This window comes from Ursus arctos, unplaced genomic scaffold (genome assembly GCF_023065955.2).
Source record: "Ursus arctos isolate Adak ecotype North America unplaced genomic scaffold, UrsArc2.0 scaffold_28, whole genome shotgun sequence".
In the NCBI taxonomy this organism is placed as follows: Eukaryota; Metazoa; Chordata; class Mammalia; order Carnivora; family Ursidae; genus Ursus; species Ursus arctos.
Genome location: NW_026622963.1, coordinates 27695542 through 27715849, shown reverse-complemented (window position 1 = coordinate 27715849; position 20308 = coordinate 27695542). Strand labels below are relative to the sequence as shown.

General features: G+C 57.8%; 1 protein-coding gene across 2 annotated transcripts in view; it reads right to left on the bottom strand.

Moving 5' to 3' along the window:
- The window catches only part of RGMA (repulsive guidance molecule BMP co-receptor a), a 45314-nt gene that overhangs the window by 8464 nt on the left and 16542 nt on the right, over positions 1-20308 (bottom strand). For both annotated transcript variants that reach the window (XM_044388381.3, XM_026510405.4), the window contains exons 2-3: positions 18345-18460; positions 1387-1901 (exon numbers count right to left, since the gene is read on the bottom strand). In XM_044388381.3, coding sequence (XP_044244316.1) covers positions 1387-1901; positions 18345-18426 — 597 coding nt within the window. In that variant the 5' untranslated portion in view covers positions 18427-18460. The remainder of the gene's footprint in view (positions 1-1386; positions 1902-18344; positions 18461-20308) is intronic.

The following is a 20308-nucleotide window of genomic DNA, read 5'->3' as shown; positions in this document are numbered from 1 at the left end:
GTCCAAGTGCCTGGGCCACGGGCCACATCCGTGGCTGCGGCCCTGTGAGCAGAACTTGAGTCCTGCCACCCAGAGACTGAGGCCTTCTGGGGTCAGAAGACGACCAGCTCTCCGCGGCCTCTGGGGCTCCGGACGGGGACTGCCTCTCACGGCAAACGAGAACATGCCCGTCTGCAGAGCCACCAGGCCCGGGTCAGAAGCTAGCTCCGTGTTCCCAGCCCACTGCACTCTGGGCGGAGAGGCACATCCCACTTTGGGGATGTGTCAAAGGGAGCTGCCCCAGCCAGACAGGGCTGGCCTGAGGGAGGAGGGAAAAGCTGCATGGGTGGCCCCTGGGAGGCTCAGTAAGCTGCTTGTCTATCCTTACTTGTGGCCATCTCCCCGTGTTCCCGGACAGCACGGCCGTTCCGCCTTGGGACTGCAGCCTCTCACTGTAGGCATGGGGCAAAGAAAGCGCGGGACGGTAGCCTGCAGCCCTGCTGACCCCAGCAGCATCCTACAGCCCTGGCCTCTAAGCCGGTGCCCCTAACCCCCTCCATGAGCCAGAATCACTGGGGGCTTACAAACAAAACAGAACAAAACAAAACACGAGCCTGACCCCACCCAGAGATCTGGTGTCCTACCAGCCTGGAGGGGGGCCCAGAATCACTATCTTCCACAATCTGTTCAGTTTGTAAATGTGCAGCCACGTGAGAGCCTCTGGGTGGGACCGTCGTCACCTCCAGGGGTGCTGGGGTCACGTGTCCACGGCGAACAGAGTTCGCCCTCCCTGAGGGCGATCATGGAGACACACCTGTAGGGAGGCTTTCCTTTTACCGGGATTTAATACTGGAGTTATACCAAGACACAGTTTGGGGGCAAGAAAAGAATATTCCAAAAGCTTGAAACCAAGTGCTCTGGCGAGTGTTTCTAAAATTTGTGGACAATAACCCCAGAAAGAAACCCCCTTTACCTGGACCCAGCGTTTGCCCAGGTACGCAAGCGCGCACGCACACAACCGGAACTAAGCTTCCTAAGATGCGTACCCTTCCCGCGCACAACTCATTTGCCACCTGCCTTTCTCATCGGTGCGAGGTTAGGCCATCCTGCTCTACCCCGCCCAGCTGAAAATAAAACGTGACACGTGTATGCCAGTTTCTGACCCCGGAAAACCAATTTCACAAACCCCCCGTGGGCAGCATCCAGCAGTTTGAGAAATACCACACTCTCTGCAACGTGAAGAGGTGGGGAAGGTTGGTTTATCTCAGAACAAAGACCCTCTAGAACATTCCTTTGTAAATAATCAGCCCATTTACTGGAAATAAGACTATGGGGCGGGATGCAGGCGGTGTCGGGGTCTGGGCCCTGGTGACAGCGGGGCTGCCCGAGCCTCAGCCTCACCCTTACCTTGCTGGTGGCGGTGGCGGCCGAGCCGGGCAGCACAGGCGTGTTGGTGACCTGCACGTTCAGGTAATTATTGTCGATGAGCGGCCAGGCGCCCTGCACCTTGCAGGTCTGGAAGCGGTCTGTGAAAGTCCTGAGGTGCGGGTCCCCGAAGAGGCCGCAGTGCGTGTAGTTGGGGGCCGCTGAGTGCTTGTGGAAGCTCTTCTCGTAGTGGCAGATCTCGGGGCTGTCGGAGCGCTCCTGGCTGTCGCCCGGCGGTGGCAGGGTGCGCAGGCGCGGCTGCGACGTGGGGCCATCCTTGGAGCAGTTGTACTGGCTCATGAGGTCCTCTATGCCATGGACGGCCGAGTGGTAGGCCAGGTCGCCCCGGCAGGTGCGGGCTGTGCGCCGCGTGCACAGGGCATAGGTGCGCAGCGCCGCGCAAAACTCGGGGGCGTCGTCCGAGGCCGGGGAGTGGCTGCCCGCCGTGGCGCTCCAGAACTCAGAGTTGCACTTGAGGATCTTGCACGGGGACGTGGCTGCGGGGCACAGGAAGGGACAGGTGGTCAGGGCCAGAGGGCGGGCTCCGCCCTCCTTACCCCGGGGAACCAGCGCCGTAGGCACACGTGCAGGACATCTCCTCCCAGATGCGCCACCCAGCTGCATGTTCGCGCCCCGATGGCAAATAATCCCCTCAGGTGCACGTGCGGTGTGGAACTGCCCTTCCCAGCCTTCTGCCTGGGGTGACCCCAAGGGGCCAGGCGTGCAGAGCTGCCCGCCGCAAGGGCCAGTGGGGGTCCTTCCCACGGTTCCCAGACGGTAAAGCCGAACGGTCAGTGCCTCTGGGCTGCCGGACTCTGGGAGCTGACAAGCCACCCTTGGGCCTTTGACATCTGTTGACACTGTCAAGCTATCCCCAAGCATTTTGGCAACATCAACAGAAATGTGGCTGGGAATTAAGCCCCACGATGTGTCCTGGGCTCCGCTACTGTGTGACCTTGTACAAATCACTGGACTTCTCTGTGCCTCCTTAGATTTACCTAGAAAATGAGTCATACTAGTGTGTGCCTTATGAGGTTGGTCAGAGTGGTAAAGGACCAAGAATGGCACTGACTAGAGCAGAAGGTCAGTGAACGTTGGCTCGTATGATTACTCTATGAGCTCTGGTCACAGAAGGCCTGGTTCCGGTCACCTTGTCTGCAAAGCAAGGGCAGCTCCCCTCTTGGTCTCCATTGCTCCATCCCTCCCTCCTCTGTCCTGCTCAGGAGAGCATGCTGGGAAGCAGCTGAGAGCCATAACCTTAGATCTGCCTTAATTCGTGTTTTTTAAAAAAGTCACTCGCAAGCTTTGAGACCTTAGTAACAATGAGCTACAAATGACCATGCCTGCAAACTGTGGCTTTAATACACCGAATCTCGTACCTGGACACGTGGAGCCTGCCCTTTCCTAGCCACCCAGATTCTTTTGCACAGTCCCTAGTGACTTCAGTGGCCAGGCATGCAGACCGGCAGCAGGAAAGAAGATTCTACACAGGCTCCAGGAGCAAAGGGGCTGGCAGACGAGCTGGGAGGCCTGGCCTCTGGGGTTGCAGCCCAATGCTGGAGTGATCGACAGCAGGATGGGGCAATAGCTCCAGGCACCCCTGACCGGGCTCCTAGCCTGGCTCGCGAACTCTTGGAAAAGTCAGCTTGCTTCCCTGGTGCTGGCTTTTTACCTCCAAAATCAAGTTGCCAATAAAGCCAGGGGCAGAAATACGTAAGGGCAGGCTAAGAATCATCTCAGCAGCTGCTCTGTGCCCGGACACCTGGATGGCCTATCTCTTAGAGATCTACTCCCATCTGCGTGGAGCTAAAGCTGGCCCGCCCAGGTCACACACCTGGGCACGGGGAGCCCACGCTTGTCTTAAATTCAGGCACCTCTCCTAACTTCCCCTGTATTTGTCTCCACTGCTGGCAAACGAGGTTGTTTCGGGGTGAGGGGGGGGGGTCTGGGTGGACATTTTTTCTTTTGAGAACTACATATTTACTTCAATGTGTATTAGGAAAAATAAAGCAAATTTGATATAAGGGGTACAGATTTTCCATTTTCATAGCTTTATTTTAAGTTGAAGAAGCGTGCTGACTTAAGCAGATTTGGTTAATACGAGGGGGTAATTAACTGCCATTTAGAGGCACCTGGGGTGAACAGGGGAAAGGCACTCGTTGAGACCCCCCTCCCTCTCATGGTCTCCCTCCCACAGAGGCGTGCTCCTGGGGGCAGGTGTCCCTTGAAAGGCAGCTAGAAGATTCTCTGGCCCTGCTGTCTTCAGATTTCACCAAACCCACAGAAGACACCCAAGGCCCAAGCGACCCTGCGAAAGGCTAATGTGGCCCGTGTGGGAGAAGGTGAAGGCGCCCCTCATGGTGGAGGTGTGAGTGGAGGGGGTGCTGTGCAGAGGAACATGGTACAAAGGCACTGGCTGGGGGGGCCACGAACTCTCCGTCTCTGGTCGGCTGCCCCCACGCGCGGCCAGCTCAGGCAGCCTCACCGATTCTGGGCGCAGGGGGTGCTGACCTGCGATGCTGCTTTCTCAGAATCGCAGCGTTCGGGACGTCAGAGAAACTGATCTGAGTGGGACATGGGCCTGTGCCAAGTGGCAGCCACCCGGGCTGTGCCCACCGCCCACCAGCCTCGGGAGCCCTGCCTGCAGCCAGGCTCGGGTCCCTCTCTGGCGCTCAGCATGCCCAAAGGGGAGAAAGGCCACCACCTGTCCCTTTACGACCAGATGGCAGCAACCCAAGCAGGAGCTGTGTTGGCCTCAGCTCCGCCAGAGCTGACCCGGGACAGCAGAGAGCGAACCCACAGTTACTAACTCCGTCTCGGGCTGGTGTTGGCTCGGCCGGCCCTCCTGGCGGCCCCAGGGCCAGGCCCCACTGCCCTGCCCGCCTCCCCGAGGGGCACCCAGGCTCAGCTGGCTGTTTTTCTGGCCCCAGGTCTCCGGGAAGAAGCTGAAGCAGGGTTTGCATCTGGCCTGTTGGACCTAATAGCCCAGGCCGAGGGCAGTTCCACGTCATCATACAATTAGCACATTCATGATTGCCTCCGCCTGCCAGCCGCTGAGCGGTTCAAGGGCACACTTCACCACCTGTGACCTTCAGCCTCTCCCTGAGGACCCCTCCTGCAAGAGTGCCCCACCATACCCGCAGGCCCGTGGTCCAGTAGACCAGTTCCCAGGGGCCGCTTTTCGGGGTGTGCAGCGGCTCGAAGGCAGGGGTCAGGAATGGGGCCTAGGGCAGGACCAGCCTGCACACAATGTGGGGTATACAGGGTGTCTCACTCCTGACCCCCATTTATGGCTCTATCCCCACCCACGGGCAGCTCCACAGGTGGTGATAGAGTCTGACGTCTTCACAGCCTTGAAAAGGCTCAGAGCAGTGTCCCAGCGGCAGAGCTCTCCAGTATGTCTGGGGTTCGTGACTGAAATCCTACAGAGGTGCCCTGAAAGGGGGTCCCTCCCTGCTCTGGGGTCATCAAGTGGGATCTGCCAGCACAGATGTGGCTGGCCCTTAATCCTCTGTTCCGAGCAGCGCTCTTCACACGTCCCCGTGCACACCGACAGCCCCGGCTGGGTCAGCAGGCCTCAGTGAGCCGAGGCTCTGCATTTCTGCCAGGCTCCGGAAGGAGGCCCATGTTGCTGGCCCACAAGCCACACTTCTTTAGAGTTAGGCTCAGTAGTCGCGAAAGGGCCAAGTTAGCACCTGCTGGAGCCCCACCAGTCTGGAGTGTGTGAATGGGGCATTTCCTTTGGGGGTGGGAGGGGGCTGCAGAGGGGGTAAAGAGGGAGGCGGCTTTCCCAAGGGGCAAACCCAGCAGGGATGCAGCTGCCAACCCTGAGCAGTCCTGCCCCCCACCACCACACCCCCCGCCCCCCCGCAGGCCCTCAGCCCTTGGAGACTAGGCCTTTCATCTCTCAGTTCCAACTCAGCGGGGCTCCTTCACTTGCTCCCCTCCCCCTCTCAGAGCCTCCCGAGAGTGGTGATGGCAGCTCCGCCCACCACCCCCAGGGGGCGACCGAGGTCATTCTGGGGCTGCCCTTGCACCCAAGAGGTAGGCTTTCCACCCCAGGCAGGGTCCACAGAGGGGTGAACTCCTCCAGCCCCTCACTCCCCGAAGTCCTGCTGATCCCATTTCTCGGCCATCTGGAGAATGCTCCCAATGTTATCACCCAAGACTAGGGACAGACCTGGAGAGGTGTGAAGGTGACACTGGCCAGATGGGGTGGTGGGCAGTGGGCACTGGAGGGAGAGTGTCTGGCTCGAAGTCCCGCTCTGTCCCCTCTGTCCCTGTAGGAACCTGGCTCTGCCTCAGTTTCCTTCTCTATGAACTAGAAGTAGCGCCCGTCTTAGAGCGTAGTTGAGGGTCAAACGAGAAGATGCACTTGGTCTGCCTGGGACCCCGTGGGCGCTCAACAAACGGGGGGGGCCTGACAAAGGTCTCAGAGAGGGATAAACACCCCCCCCCACCCTGTGAGGTAAGAGGTTAGCAGTCACAGGCAGGGACAGGGAGGGGACAGGAGGGGCACTGGACGGGAGTGTCCCTTCCCCCACCTCTCCCTCGTGAGGACGTCAGGGCTCTGCCCTTCCACCTGGATGTGGATGCGTCCAGTGTGCGTGCAGCTGTTCCGGGCACTGACCACCCCCCCGCCCCGCACCCACCCGATGGGTCCCGGGTGCCACACTCCCAAGGGCACCAGGGACAACTTCGCCCACCACCTCACTCGCTGTCTTTCACCAGCGAGGAGGCTATGGACTGAATGTGTGCCCCCCCAAAGTCCTATGTTGAAGCCCCAACCCCAGTGTGATGGTACTTGGAAGGGGGGGGCTCCGGGAGGTGATTAGGTTCAGATGAGGTCATGAGGTGGATGCCGCATGATGGGACTGGTGTCCTTACATGAAGAGACACCAGGGCACGGCCTCACACTCGGCCACGTGAGGACACAGCTAGGAGGAGGCGGCCGTCTGCAATCCAGTTAGATGCTGTCGCCAGCACCCGACCACGCCTGGCACCCTGACTTTCAGCTTCGGGAAAGTCTCTCCTCCCCTTCCCGGGCCCTCCTGACTCCCCCCTGCAGAAGCCAGATCACTGGAGACATTCACTTGGCCAGGGGCCAGGAGACCAGGTGGACTCGGCTTCCCCTATTCCACTGTCCCCTCTCCCTGAAAGGACCTGCGGTCACCGAGGGGGGACCCGGGCTGGGACGACTCTCCCTGCACGTGAGGGGGAGAGGGCATGGAGGAGGCGGTGAAGGGAGCTCTCATCGCCTGCTTGGCGCCCCTGGCACACGCCAGCCCCCAGGACCCCGTCTGTTCCTCCCGCGGCAGGGCCAGCCTTCTCTCCCGCCTCCATCGACCCCCCCCCCCCCCCCCGTCTCTTCCACCCGGACATTTTCTGGGACATGGCTTTTCTGGGACATGGCGGAATCAGAAACTTTGGGTCCTGAAGCACAATTCCCACAGGTTCGCCTTTGCTCTTGTTAATGAATAAAGGAACAGACCTTGGGTTGGTTCTGCGACACGAAGAGAAATGAGAGCACTTGCCGGTTCCCCACCCAGAGAGAACACCGGGGCGAATTCAGTGTCAACAAGGGGGCCGGGGACAGGTTTCGTGTCACTGGGCAATGCCATGCGGGAGATTCTCGGGAATGGGGGACCCCACTTTGGGAGGCCGTGCTGGTGGGGAGGGTTTAAAGGTAGGCGCTCTAGGGGCAGAGGCTTGTGGTCCAATGCTAGCTCCGGCGCTCAGTGCTGTGTGGCCATGGGCAGATCCATTAACCTCTCTGAGCTCAGTGTCGCTCTGTGCCACGGAGATGCGTCAGTACCTTCCTCAGTACTTCAGGGACCAGGGGAGCTGATGTAAGCCAACCCTGAGAGCATTGGAAGGAAGCTTAGTGGAAGTCAGTTTTGTGTTAACTTGGCTTGCTTAAATAGTAATCTGTGGGGGAGACTCAGATCTACCTCACAGCTAATGTGTGCTGAGCACTTACTATACACAACACATTGTACAGGTATCTCCCTTAACCCTATGACAGCCCTAGGGTCATCTGCTATGCCCATTCGACAGACAGGCAAACTGAGGCCTGGCGGCATTACATAGCCCCCTTCACTCAGGTGCCCTGATGGAGGAGGGAGGCAAACCACAGCTCTCAGGCCCCAAGCTGCTTTCCCCTCCTCTCTCACCTTAGGTAATTCCACACTCATGCTGTAGGCCACAAAGACAAAGACAACGAAGAGGGGGCTCTGCCCTTCACGGGGCTGGCGGGGCAGGGGCGATGCACGCATTCGTGCGGGGGGGTGGGGAGCGCAGGGGGTGCGGCAGGGGTTGGACCCACAGGATATAGGGGCTTCTCCAAAACAGAAATAATGATGACAATAGTGATGCCCCGATCTTCCCCGTCCTGTGTAGACGGCAGACCGCTTGAACAGCAGACCCAGCTGCTACTCTAAACGGCGGGCAAGAATTTTTATCTTCATTTGATACGTGCGCATGCGCCTGGCTCACACAGCCAACAGGCTTTGGGGGGCTCTTTTCTATGCTTTTCAAAGTGCGTGTGCCCTACCTTTCTGGGGACACCAGCTGAGAAGGGTCCAGGTCCTGAAATTCCCAACAGCGAGATTTGTTTTCTTTGACCACGCCCAGTTCCTGACGTATGACCGTTGCCATCCCTCGGTTCTCGGGGAAGTGACCACCCCTTAAATGGACAGTGAGCCCTCGTTTAAGGTTCCCGTCCAAGCACTCCCACTACAGATGGGGGAGCTAGAGCTCAGGGTGGGGAATGGCTTCCAAGAGGCCAGGGACCAACTGGGGCCAGACTTGAGGGCCTCCCCCCCTTCTCTCCAGGCGTAATGCAGCTCTCCTGGGCCCGGCTGCCTAAAGTGGTCATGCATGAGCCGGCATTTCCTGGGGGTCACACGAAAGGGCTTCGGGCATGCCAGGGCTGGACAGTCCCCACGGGTGGAGAGCCGAGGGGCCCTCGATCCCCCGTTGGAGTCATCCTGCCGCCCCATGTCTACTCCACTAAATCATGGGCTGGAGGCCACCCCAGGTCAGGAACCTGAATGTAACCTGGCCCAGCATCAAAAGGAAAACCTCTCGGCTGCGGTGTCACCTGCCAAGGAAACCACAGAGGGGCTGATTTTTACGGACCGTATCTTAAAAAAAAAAGCACGAGACCTTAATTCCAGGCAGGAAGCCTTGGACTTTTTCTGTTGTGAATGTCCAAGGAAGGAAGCAAGGAGAGGAAAGTATGAGGTTGAAACCAATCTTACTGCAACTCATACAGGCAGGAAGAGGAGATGGGCTTTTCAGGGCGAGCCGCCCTTGGGGCTTCCCGGGGGGGACGAAGGTGACGGCTGCCCCCTCCCTGCCTGGTTCCTGCGGACAATAGAGCGGCCCCTTCTGGCCCTCTGGCCACCTCTGCAGGGATCCAAGACCGCCAATATGCACGGAGCCAGGAGGTCAAGTCACCTCCATCTCAGTCGCTGCGCTCTTGGGCAGGGCGGCTCTGGGGCCTCTCCTCCTGGTTCGTGCAACTGGGGCCGGGACTCCTGGGCTCTCTGTGCCATCGACTTAATCAAGATCACTTTACCTAATGGTCACGTTGTGACCAAACTATGTTGGCCTCGCAAGATGCGTCACGGAGCTTTAGAACCCTGGGGTCAGAGGGGTGCCAAGGGTCACTGGTCACAGGTTTCCACCTCCAGCCAGTCTCCACGGCAGAAAATTTCCCTGTACCATCCCCGCCAGGTGGGCATCCGGCCTCCACCGCCTCCCGAAGACTTCGGGGGCAGGGCTGGCCCCCTGCTCCAGACAGCTCCAGCTGCAGACCTGCGTCTGCCTCCTGGGATATCCCAGGGCCCTAGCTCTTGTCTAGAGTTGCACAGAAAAAACTCACATGGGACCACCCTGCAAACACTGACGATGACCCCTCGGCTCTCGCGTATCGCCTTCCTCAGCCTCTGGAGGCTGTGGGCCTCACTGAAAGGTCTGCGTCATCCATCGACGCCCCAGCTGAGGGGTCCCCTCCTGCCCGCAACACCCGGGAGCAGGGGCTCCTCATCTTCCCCACCCTGCACTCAAAGCACCTTAGCAGATCTGATGCCTTTTTTAAGCCCCCCCCACCCCGTGCTCTGCTAGGTCTGCAGGGGAGGCTGGGGGCGTCCACGTGCCCCGGCACCCCGCATAGGTAACATTTCACTTCTGGGGGGAGGTGGGCTCCAGACTGCCTCCTTTGTGGGCTGAGACGTGCCCGCGAGAGCCATCAGAGCCTCACAGCCTGCCTGACTTAATTCCTTTCAATAGCAACCCAGCGCCTCTCGGAAACAGCAAGCCGGGGGCAGGGAACTCGAGCACCAGCCGTACCCACCCGGGCAGGAGGGAAATATTTATGCCCCCGCGCGGCATTCGCCGCTTTCGGAGACCTCCTTTGAACTGTTAATCAAGCCCAATCTTTCGGAATAATAGCCTGATTATTACCGCCCTGTTTGCATAACAAAGAAGCCCAATAAAACTTATTTCACTGTGCGCCGAGGGGGTGTGGAGCAACGCCCTGAGAAACGAGTCGAGTCTCAGGAATGCGGCGAGCCGCTCCACGGCCAGAACCCAGGAATAAAGACAATGCAATTTGCCACCAAGAAAAGCCCAATAGACCAATAAATTACCCGCGTGCAAAGGGATTAGATCGGGTTTCAGTGGCTGTGTAGGAGGGGTGGGGTGAGCCGGGAGAGGGAAAAACCTGCCTCCTCTTAAAGGGGTAAGGCTTGTTTGGAATACAAGCCCTGGGATCGAATTGGTTTTGTCCAGCTGGGGTGGGGGTGGGTGGGTGGCTAGACGGCAACTGCCTGGATTCATTTAACTTGCTGGAAGTTCTGGACCCTACCAGGTGCTTCATGCTGTTCCTGCAACAAGCCTCCAAAGTTCTGGAAAAGCCGAGCAAACACTTTCATGTGAATCCCAAGTCACAACAAAGATGTAAGGACGGAGGGAGAGGGTATGGGGAAGTAGCATTTCAACCAGGTCTGGAAGGGCAAGTGGGATTTGGCAGGTGATGTGGGACAGAGGTCTGGAAGCACAGGGGCCTCGAGAACAGCGGAGGTTGGCTGGAGCTGACGTGCTGGTTGGTTGCCGGTAGCAAATGTCACCGAGCTCCAAAGTGCTTTCCTCTGCTGTGTGTGGGGGGCCAGGGGATCCAAAGCCCTTTCCTCTTGTCCCCCAGCTCCATTAGGTTCCACCACAAGGGGGCGCTGGCCTCAGGCTGTTTCTATCACCCTGCCCAAAGTACCCTCCCAGGAGACCTGGCCCTGGCATCTCTTCCCTTGGTCCCCCACGCCCCAGGGGTGGCATAGCCTTCCTGCAGTGTGCGTGCCTCTGTGGTCCCTCGTGGCCTTTCCGAAGGTGCTCGCACAAGCACCCAACAATCCCCAATACTATGGTCCCTCTGTGGAAATACCCCAGGTGGTTTTGTTTTCCCGACTGGACCCCAGCCTAAGGATTTCAGACTAGATGTGGCTGATGGTGCGGAGCCCCCGGAGAATGTTCAGGAGGTGCACGGCATGATCAGAATACTATTTTTAGGAGGTGGTGGCTTTAGTCGGGGTAGAAGCAGGCAGAACACTCGCAGAATGGCCTAAAAGAGGAAAGGTCGCCATGGAAGCCTGAGACCTCCTGTTCCTGCCCCCCCCCCCCCACTCTGGGCCGCGGAGGCATGGGGGCTCACCACCTATCATCCAGCTGTGACGGGGGTCCTGAAGGAGGTGGGGGGCCAGGCTGGGCTTCTGGCTGTGGTGCCTTCTGTCCCTCAACATGGAATCAAGGATGGGGCAGCGCATGGATCTGGTGCAAGGATGTGCACACTGTGGCCTGGCCAGTGTCCTGGAGTCTCCTTGAGTTCCGAGATGCCCGGAACCTGCCCCTCTGTGTTCCTCCCACAGGAACTGCACCAGATCATCCTGGCATCGAGGGACACACCCAGGTGACAGCCTGGGTATTCTGTCAGGGACAGCAGCCTCTCCCTGACTTCACCCTCAGCAAGCCAGAAGTGATCATCTTTCCTAAAAAGCATTCCTCCCCGGCGCAGCCCAAGATCGTCCCAGGATCGTCCCCCACCTAGCCAGCCACTCCCTTGAACCCTTGAAGGTATGAGGACCTTTCTTGGAGCTTCCTCCAGGAACTGGCCTATGGGAGAAGGAGCCAGGCAAGAGGACATTTCAGAGAATCTCCACTGACCGAGGAAGGAGTCGGGGGAGGCTGGGGCATGGGGGGGGTGTTTACTCACTGCCCCCCCATGGGAAGAGGTGGCCCACTGCCACCCACCAAGCTGAGCTGAGGCAGGAGGCACTGTCCCCTTGTCCCACCCAGCCAGGGCCGCTCCGCCCCAGCCACGCATGCCAAGTTGCTGCAAGAAAACACGCCGAGTGCCAAGGAAAAGGGCACACCTCAGCTTGCCAAACTGGACACCCCTCCCCCTCCCCCGCTCCCCCTGGGGCCCTGTGGAGCCCAATCAAGGGCAAACAGGACACAGGACATTCAGAAAGCACCTGTGTGTGCCGCAGGCCTAAGAGGAACCCATGTGGGCCAAGGGCTGAGCCGGGAGCGACATGCCATGCCAAAAGCATCCTGTCTTAGGGCACAGCACTGAGCCACCCCGGGTTCCACAAGGAGGGGGGTTACGGGCGAAGACATCACTGTTCCAATATAATTGAAGCTCTCAGGTGAGCAATTTGGTCTTGGTGCTTTGAGGCATAACCCCTTTTCCTGAGTCTAGGGCTGGATCTCGTAAAGATAATTTTCCATCCTGGCTCGGCCTCCGGCAGCCCTGGGCTCATCTGCTTGGCCGCTCCAGGTCCAAATTCATTTGAAGTGGCTTTTTCGCCCTCACCGCCGTCTGCAGCAGGCCTCCCTCCTCCACCTTCCTCATGCAGTGGGAGGGCAAAGGCACGCCAGCTGGGCACCGGCCCGGCTGGCACACACATGTGGGAGCCTGTGTTCATGGGACATTCCTTAGCATGGGGAGCAATAATGGGCCCCTTTCTGCAGGGACCTGGGTGCAGACGGATCACTTTAATAGGCGTCTCGGTATTCCGACTGCTTGGGTGAAATGGTGCATGAAATGAATAAATAAGCAAAACCCAAAAGACATAAATCTGACTTGGGAAAATTTGCACAATGACAGCCCTGCCAACTTGTTTTCCTGACCTATGGCTGGGTGGCATCTTCTTCTTTGAAATACTAAGCCAGGGATGGAGCGGGAGCAGAGAGGGCCCTTGGGAAGAGGAAAAACGCTAGGGCCGCAGAAAATGTGGTCACTCTTCCTTCTGCTAGCGAGTATCTCCCAATTTTGTTCGTTATTTTTCCCCTCCTTGAAGCCTCATATGCTACATAGCACAAACTCTCATATGCCACGAAACGAACTTAATGAGCGTGTTTATTCAAAATCGGGGATATGGATAAGGGCAGGGGTCAGTGTACTCCCCCTGGCTCTGTCACTAGCTAGCTGTGTAACAGGCAACCTCTCTGACCCTCTGTCTCCTCTTCAGGACAGTGGGAGTGAGAGACGTTCGTGAGGAAGGTGTGGTGATCTCATGAGGTGTTGAATTTAAAGCATTTGGGCAGAGTGCCTGGTATACTGCGGCCACTCAATAAATGAAAAGAGCTTTAAAAATTATTGTGCTCCATTCAAATGATCATACTTTGGAGAGAACAATATAAGCTATTATGTCTCCAGGGATGTGCACAATCTTAAGTAGTGATGGCTGTCTGTGGGAGGTCGGAATTTGGGTTATTTTCATTTACTTATTTATCCTTTTTGGTTTTTAGATTTAAAAATGAGTATTGCTTTAATAACCAAAAAAAGTTATTTTAGAAAAAAGATTGGGGAACTGGGGGACCCCCCCCATGGTCTCTGTCTCTTGAGGAAAAAACCAAAACATAAATGCCAAAAACCCAAGGGCCCTACATTTCCCAGGATGGCGTGGGGTGTGGTCAGGGTGTGCAGCAAGGAGAAGGGTATGAAGAAACAGAAAATGGGATTCTGCCCTAATAAACAGAACTGGTGATTTAGGAGAGAATGAAAACCCAGGACCCACGAAGCAATGAACCTGCGAGAAAGCACAGGTGTCTGCAGCCAAGGGGACAGGTGTCTAGGTCATCGGAGGGATGATGGCACGGGACCCTGACAGACAGCTCTGAACTTGGGCTTTGATTGAGGGGGCATTCCCATTCCAAACTGGGCAGTGGCATGAGCAAGGTAGGTCTGGGGGTTGCCCAAAGGGAAGGTGTTTGGGGTGGTGTCAGTGTGTGACCCGGAGCCTGGGGATGTACGAGAAGCCATGGGAATGAAGCTTGGGAAAAACGCAGGGGGCCGGAAGTCAGAGGGTCCTCCCTTTTGGCTGTTCCGAAGAGGGCTATGAGGAGGCACGAGTTCTGGAGCAGGACTTTTAGAACAATTCATTTGGGGATGTGTACGGGGGTGGGGTGGGGTGGGAGGTGGGGGGGGTGGGGGGGCTGAGAGGCGGGTCTTAGGGCTGGGCAGCTGTTTGTAGCAAGGAGACAATGGCAACAGGCAGGAAAGGGTGTAGGAAGGAGGCCCAGCCCCAAGCACCTGGATTGAATGGCCAGGCCGTGTCACACTCAGGGCTTCAGGGTTCTGGGCAGTCGCTGACAGACTCAGGGCAGGCGCTAGTCCCGGGGCGGGAGGGGAGGCAGGAGTGGGGGGAATCCAAGGTGAGCCACCATCTTGGTGTGCCCAGAACTGAGAGGGTTTCTAAGGATACCAGACTTTCAGCTTTAAAACTAGAAAAGTCCGGGGTGTGCTAGGATGAGTTGCTCACTCTAGAAGAAACAGAGCCTTCAGTTTTCTGCAGGTAGAATTCAGCCAAGCATGAGAACAGCATGGTAGCTAACCACTCAATCAAAACATAAAGTTGGGGTTCTCTGCCCAGTTCTGTGCAGCGCCTTGCATATTTCAGTGAGGAGAGGATTTTTCGTTGGAACCACGTGTCCCCCAACCTATAAACTGGTCCCCACCTTGTCCTCTTACCTCCACAGGGTCCTGGGACCCCCTTTTCCCCATCGCATTCATTGTCCTTATCTGAGCCCACGGATCACCTGTCCCCACTTCTCCTTTGAGCTCTGGGGTGATTGCTAGCAATGACCTGAACCTCGCAGACAGGTTTCCCTTCAACCACAAGACCAGAAATCCTCTCCTTATTCCCAGTTCACCCTCAGGTGCTAAGGGGCAAACCGTCCATGGGATCTTATGTCCCGCCCTCCCTGGGAGCCAAGGCTCTGCTGTGTCACATACCGACCTGCTAGCTGGCTCTGCTGTCCTCTGGCTCTTGCAACCAGACATCACTTCATTCTCTCCCTTTGGGACACCAAGTACCACTGGGAGGACAAAAATGTGGTAAGCAAATTGACTTGCTCGCACATTTCTAAATACCAGCTCTGGGAGAACTTCTCTCATCTCGGTAATGACACAGAGGCACTTGGACACCGCAGAGAGCCTTGGTCTCCCCAAGCCTTAGTTTTCCTCCCGAGGACTAACGTCTCTGTAACAGGTGCGGTTTAAAAGGGAAAGAAACAAGGGGAAAAGACAGGCAATAATCCTTAGAAGAGCAGTCCTCCCACTGGAGCATGTATCAGAGCCCCCAGAGGGCCTGGTGGAGTCCTGCGGGGTCCCACCCCGGAGTATGGGCTTGGGTAGGTCTGGTGTGGGCCGAGAACTGGTACGTCTAACCAGCCCCCAGGGGGGGCTCAGTATGCTGGTCCAGGGACCAGATTTGAAGAACCCCCATGCTGGAGTATAGAGAGCATCCTTACGAAGTTGACAGGAGCATGTCAACGTATCTACAACCCTTTGAAGGGCTTCTCTTAGAAATCTGTTTTAGGAAGTCACAGTGGTTTCCAAGTTTAAGAAGTATCTATTTACCTGCCCCCCCCACCTGCCCCGCAACTAGACGTGGCCACTGGTCCATCCACATCCACTGTGGGCGCACCATCGTCCAAGACACACCCTTGTAGCCTGAGAAACACCACAGAGCCCTTTCCCACCAGGGGGCTGGGGATCTGCCGGGCCCCCGAGGGCTGCCACTGAGTCGGGACCACAGTAGGCATGCCAGTGTGCCACGGGCACTGAGCGCGTACTTGTAAACACTCTCCAAAGACACAAACCCTCTCAGTCTGCAGAGGTCAAGGCATCTTTCTCCACATAACTATGTCAAATTTAATTTGCACTCCTATGGGTTTACTCCTGGCAGCCGTTCAAGTTAACCAGCGCTGAACAAACTGATTCTTTCACGTGCCTGCTGCAGCCAGATTCCACCTGTCTTCAGTGGGAGAGGCCGAGGCATGCAGGGCCCCTGGGGGTCTCCACGCCTTGCACTTGCCAATGCCTCGTGTTTCTCCAGCACCCACCCGGCCCTCCCTGCTCTCCATCGGACCCGTGGCTTCTCTGACTTTAGTCCAGAGCGGCCCCTCTGCCACCGGGTCAAAGAAGAGGGCAGTCTGTCCGACTCTTCGTGGCGAAAATGACCCATTTCATCGCTTACTTAAGGAACTGTCTTCTGACCCAGATTCCTTGGGCATGCAAGTTTTTGGAGCCCCCGGTGTACTTGGTGTGGGGAGACTGGAAGCTCAGTTTTCAGTAAGGTGGGCAATTTTGACTAAATGCAGCTGTCAAGGCCTCAAATTAGAAGAAACACGAGCCAGTTGGCATGACCGTGCTGCGGCTATCTGTTCTATCTGCCAGGTTTTAGTTACCAGCCTTGAAGCCAAAAATGAAATGGGCTTCTAGGAAACAAAAGTGATGGAATGTGCGTTGAGAATTATATAACCCACCAGCTTTCCTGGGACCACGGGGGGGGGGGGTACTTGAAAATAAAGTTCTTCAGATGGAGACATGAAATGAGCAACCAGGAAAACACCACCACCGGGTGCTGGCAGCTGCCTCCTACCTCCCCGTCCCTCCAGAGGGCCCTCCCTTTCCTCTGCCCAAGTCCAGCAGTTAACAAGCGCTGCCCCTTTAAGAGCGGGAAGGTGTTGTTTTAAGGGCCTCTAAGCCCCCCTTCTCAATTTCAGCTCCGAGCTGAGATCACATCCCCCAAGGCAGCCAAGGGACAAAAGCTATTTATCAACCCATCTGATTAAACTTCCAATGGGCCGGATCTTTATCTAGACCAAACCGAGATGCACACACTTGGCAAAGTCCTGCTTCTCCAAAAGGTGGATTTTTTTTTTTTAAAGAAGACTGTCCTTTTTATTTATTTATTTCTATTTATTTATTTATTTATTTAGTTTGGGGAAGAGAATCAAATCAGCCTTTCAGCCAGACCCTTCTGCAGAAGGTGGAACAGCCTTTTAAAAGGTGTGGGGGTGGGGCGGGAGTAGGCCACCCCGCTGTTGGGCTCACTATATAGGTGTTAATATTCCGGGACGGGGGCGCATGGGGGTCCAGGGGCTCTTTGGGTCACTGAACCCCCCCCCCCCATCTTGTCCTTGCCCGGGGCCTCCCCACTGGAATCCACAGCTGGGAGCAGGTTGCGGCTCTCCGGGACGCCCTTGGGCACGCAGCTGCTGAGTGAGCTGCGCGCGCTGGACCCCGCTGGCGCCGGAGGCCCAGGAGCGGGGCTGGGGCGAGAACGTAAACTGATCCCTTGCCCCTTACAGCTGCCAGCATGGTCCGCCCGCCGGCAGCCCCAACTTACAGCCAGGCCGAGCCCGGACTGCCCAGTTCTGCCAGTTCCTGAAACCCAGTTGGCTGGGAAGCAAAACCAAACAACCCAATCCCAGTCTAACTGAAATCCTTTCTTGCAAAGAGCTCGGTGGTGCGCGGGGAGCTGCGGATTCGCGTCTGGCCGCAGAGCGAAACAAGCTCGCACTTCTGCAGACACCTCGGCACCCCGCAACACAATGGAGCCGCCCGGGAGATCCCGCCTTGCAACCGGCACCATTTGGCCCGTGACACTGGGTTTATTTGTATTTTTAGCAAGAGAAAAATGGGTATAAAGGATTTAACTGGCGTTTCCAGGCTGTGAGTAGCATATGGCCAAAATGAAATAAAGTTTTATGAAACATTATAAAGAAAACAGACCAGGGATTTAAGTTTCGTGCCTTCCCCCTCCCCCCGAAAGGAAAAAAAAAAAGTAAAGAAACTGGAGCGTTTGGGAAGGAACAAATGCTTCTCTGTGGAGTTGGTCTCCCTTCCCCCAACAAAAACAAGAGGTCCGGGCTCGGAGGAATTTGAAAGCAGCGATCTGCCAAAAACATTGTGAAAAACTATGGGGGATTCATTGGAAACAGATGGCTTTTTCAGCTTTAATTCTGAAATTCTCTCCCTTTCTGACACAATAAAAACAAACAGGGGGCGACGCGGAATGTTATCAAACAGGAACCCGGGCTCGCGTGAGCCTAGTACGTGGGCTTCCCCGCGTGGGCAGGCGCGTGGGGGCGGAACGGGACGGGGTCCCGGAGGAGGGGGCGGCCGGGGACCCGCCTGGGACCTCAGGGGCGGCCCCGGCTCCACCCCTGTGCACCCGGCAGGTTCGCACACCGGTGGGCGAGCAGCCGGAGAAAGTGCCCCCCGCTGCGAGTCCGCGCTCTCTCCTCCTCCACCCTGCTTCAGGGCCCCTAAGGGGAGCGTCCCCGGCACCCCCTTTCTCGAAGGAGGGAGGCGCCCCCGGCCCCTGCGACCTTCCTGCTCCGGCTCCTTCTCGTGGCAGCCGGGCGGGGTCCTTCCACCGCTCCCCCACCCCCACCGGTCCCCGCGGGCATCCATCGCGCCCTCGGCGGGGCGCGGGAGAAACAAAGACTGGTGGAAATGGGAGGCGGGGGTCCCGGGGACACCAGCGAACTACAGCTCAGACTGGCTTGCAGACGTGTGGCCGAGGGGCTGCGACGGGGCCCGGGAGGGGGCCTGGCCGGCCGTCCCCGCGCCAGGGGCAGTGCCTTACCTGCCGGGAAGCTGCAGAGAAGGAAGGCGAGGGTCGGCCAGAATCCCAGGGCTGAACGTCCTGCCCCTCTCCCCATACCCATCCATCCAGCTCGGCCTGTTACCACTAGCCTCTCCCTGGAAGAAGAGTTTAGAAGAAAAGAAGAAAATAAATCACGCTGCGGAGAAAGGGCAGCCTCGCTCCGCCGGCGGGAGCAGCGAGCCGGGAGGCTCGGTCCCCCTCGGCCGCGGGCGCCCGGCGCGCCCCCCCTCCCCGCGCGCCCCTCCCTCGCCCTCCCTCTCCCGGGTCCCCTCCAATGTCGGCGCGGCCCCGCCGCCCCAGCCGCCACGCGGCCCGCCCCCTCGCGCTCGGGTTTCAGCGCGGCCCGCGGGGGGTGGGGGGGACCAGCTGGGCGGGGACCGAGGCGGCAGGGCTCCGACGCTGGCCGCGGGGAGCTCGGGAACCCGGGACCGGGGGTTGCAGGGTGCGCTCCGGCTCCCGGACCCCCGCGGCAGCCCAGGCAGAGGAGGTCCAGCGCCCCCGGACGGCCTGCAGAGCGCCCCCCTAATCCAACCTGTAAATACCCAACCCAAGTAGAAACTGCGCTTGGAGACAAACCCCAGGACCCCTTTCCAACCAGACTGCCGTCCCGAAGTCGCCACCCACACCCCCTGGTTCATTTCTCTCACTCAGTTGTGTCCCCCACGCAAGAGGCTGGAAAATCCGCTTCTGAGCTGTCCGAGGGGGTCGGGGGCGGCCCGCTGGATCTCGGAGGCCAACGCACCTCGAGGCTCTCTCCCGCCGAGACCCCGGGCCACCCACCCCGCCTGGACTCACAGCCTCCAGCATCCCCTTCAAGCACCTCGCTGCTCCCCGGTACTTGCCCTGGCTGCACTCCCGAGTTGGGGGCCTGCGAGCCTGACGGAGGCGGCAGTACGGCCGCCACCCCGGAGGAGGTGTGGATAGAGCGGTCTCTGCGGTGCGCCGGGCCCGGCCTCCTGGGGCCGCCCGGGCAAGGCCACCAAAGCCGCTCTTGGGAGGGCATCAGGGTGGTGACTTCCCTTGACTCGGTCGCTTATTTTTCCAGGAGAAAAATGTCTCCTCCCCAAGGTTGCCTAGGACTTGCGGCACTTCTGCCGCTGTTGGGATATTTAAGAGACTGGCAACTTTCCCTGAGAAACATCTTTTGGATGGAATGCGAATAGGCCAGAGCAAGTGTTTTGTGTCGAACCAATTCCTCCCTTGGCCCCCCTCACCTCTCCTCCAAGCCTACTCATCTGGTTCTCTGGAAAAAAATTCTGAATTTTTATCCAATTTTGATGTTTCTCTTAAGCACTATCACAGTCCTCACTTGCTGAAGGCCACACAGGCTGCAAGGCTTCGCCCGTACTTAGGACTCTGCCTGCCAGGAGGGGAGTGTAGCTCTGGAGAAGCCAGCTTTGGGAAGAGCGAAGAAAGCCCTACGTTCCGTGAAGCCACAACCCAAGCAGTCATCCTTCTGAATCTGGCTTCTGCAAAACAGGTGGGAAAGGGGGCTCACGTCTCAGCCAGCTGTGTCATGGGGCAAGGAAGCCGTTGTTCCCTTGGGGCAAAATGCCACGAAGGCAATTGTTCGCCTTTAAAGTTGCGCCACTGTGTTTCCCCCAAATGGTTAGGCCTCAGTCCAACAGGCTCTAATGATCATTCCCCCAAACTGGGGTTCATTTTAAGCCCTGATTTGCGAAATGCTACGGTTCTGTCTGGTGAAAGCCCAGCACCTCGCCATCCAGGGCTCTATGGCATTCCCCTGGAGCACAGCCCATCCTTGGGCCAGACCTAAGGGTTTATTCTAGAGAATGCTAGGACAGCCCTGGCCCACTGAGACAGGCACAGAGCCTTTGAGGTCCACGCATTAGCACCACTTGCTGGATTGTGCCCTTCACAGCTAGTTCTAAAACTTCTGGCTAATGAGAGAGAGGGGATCCATCAGCATCCCTGACCGCCCC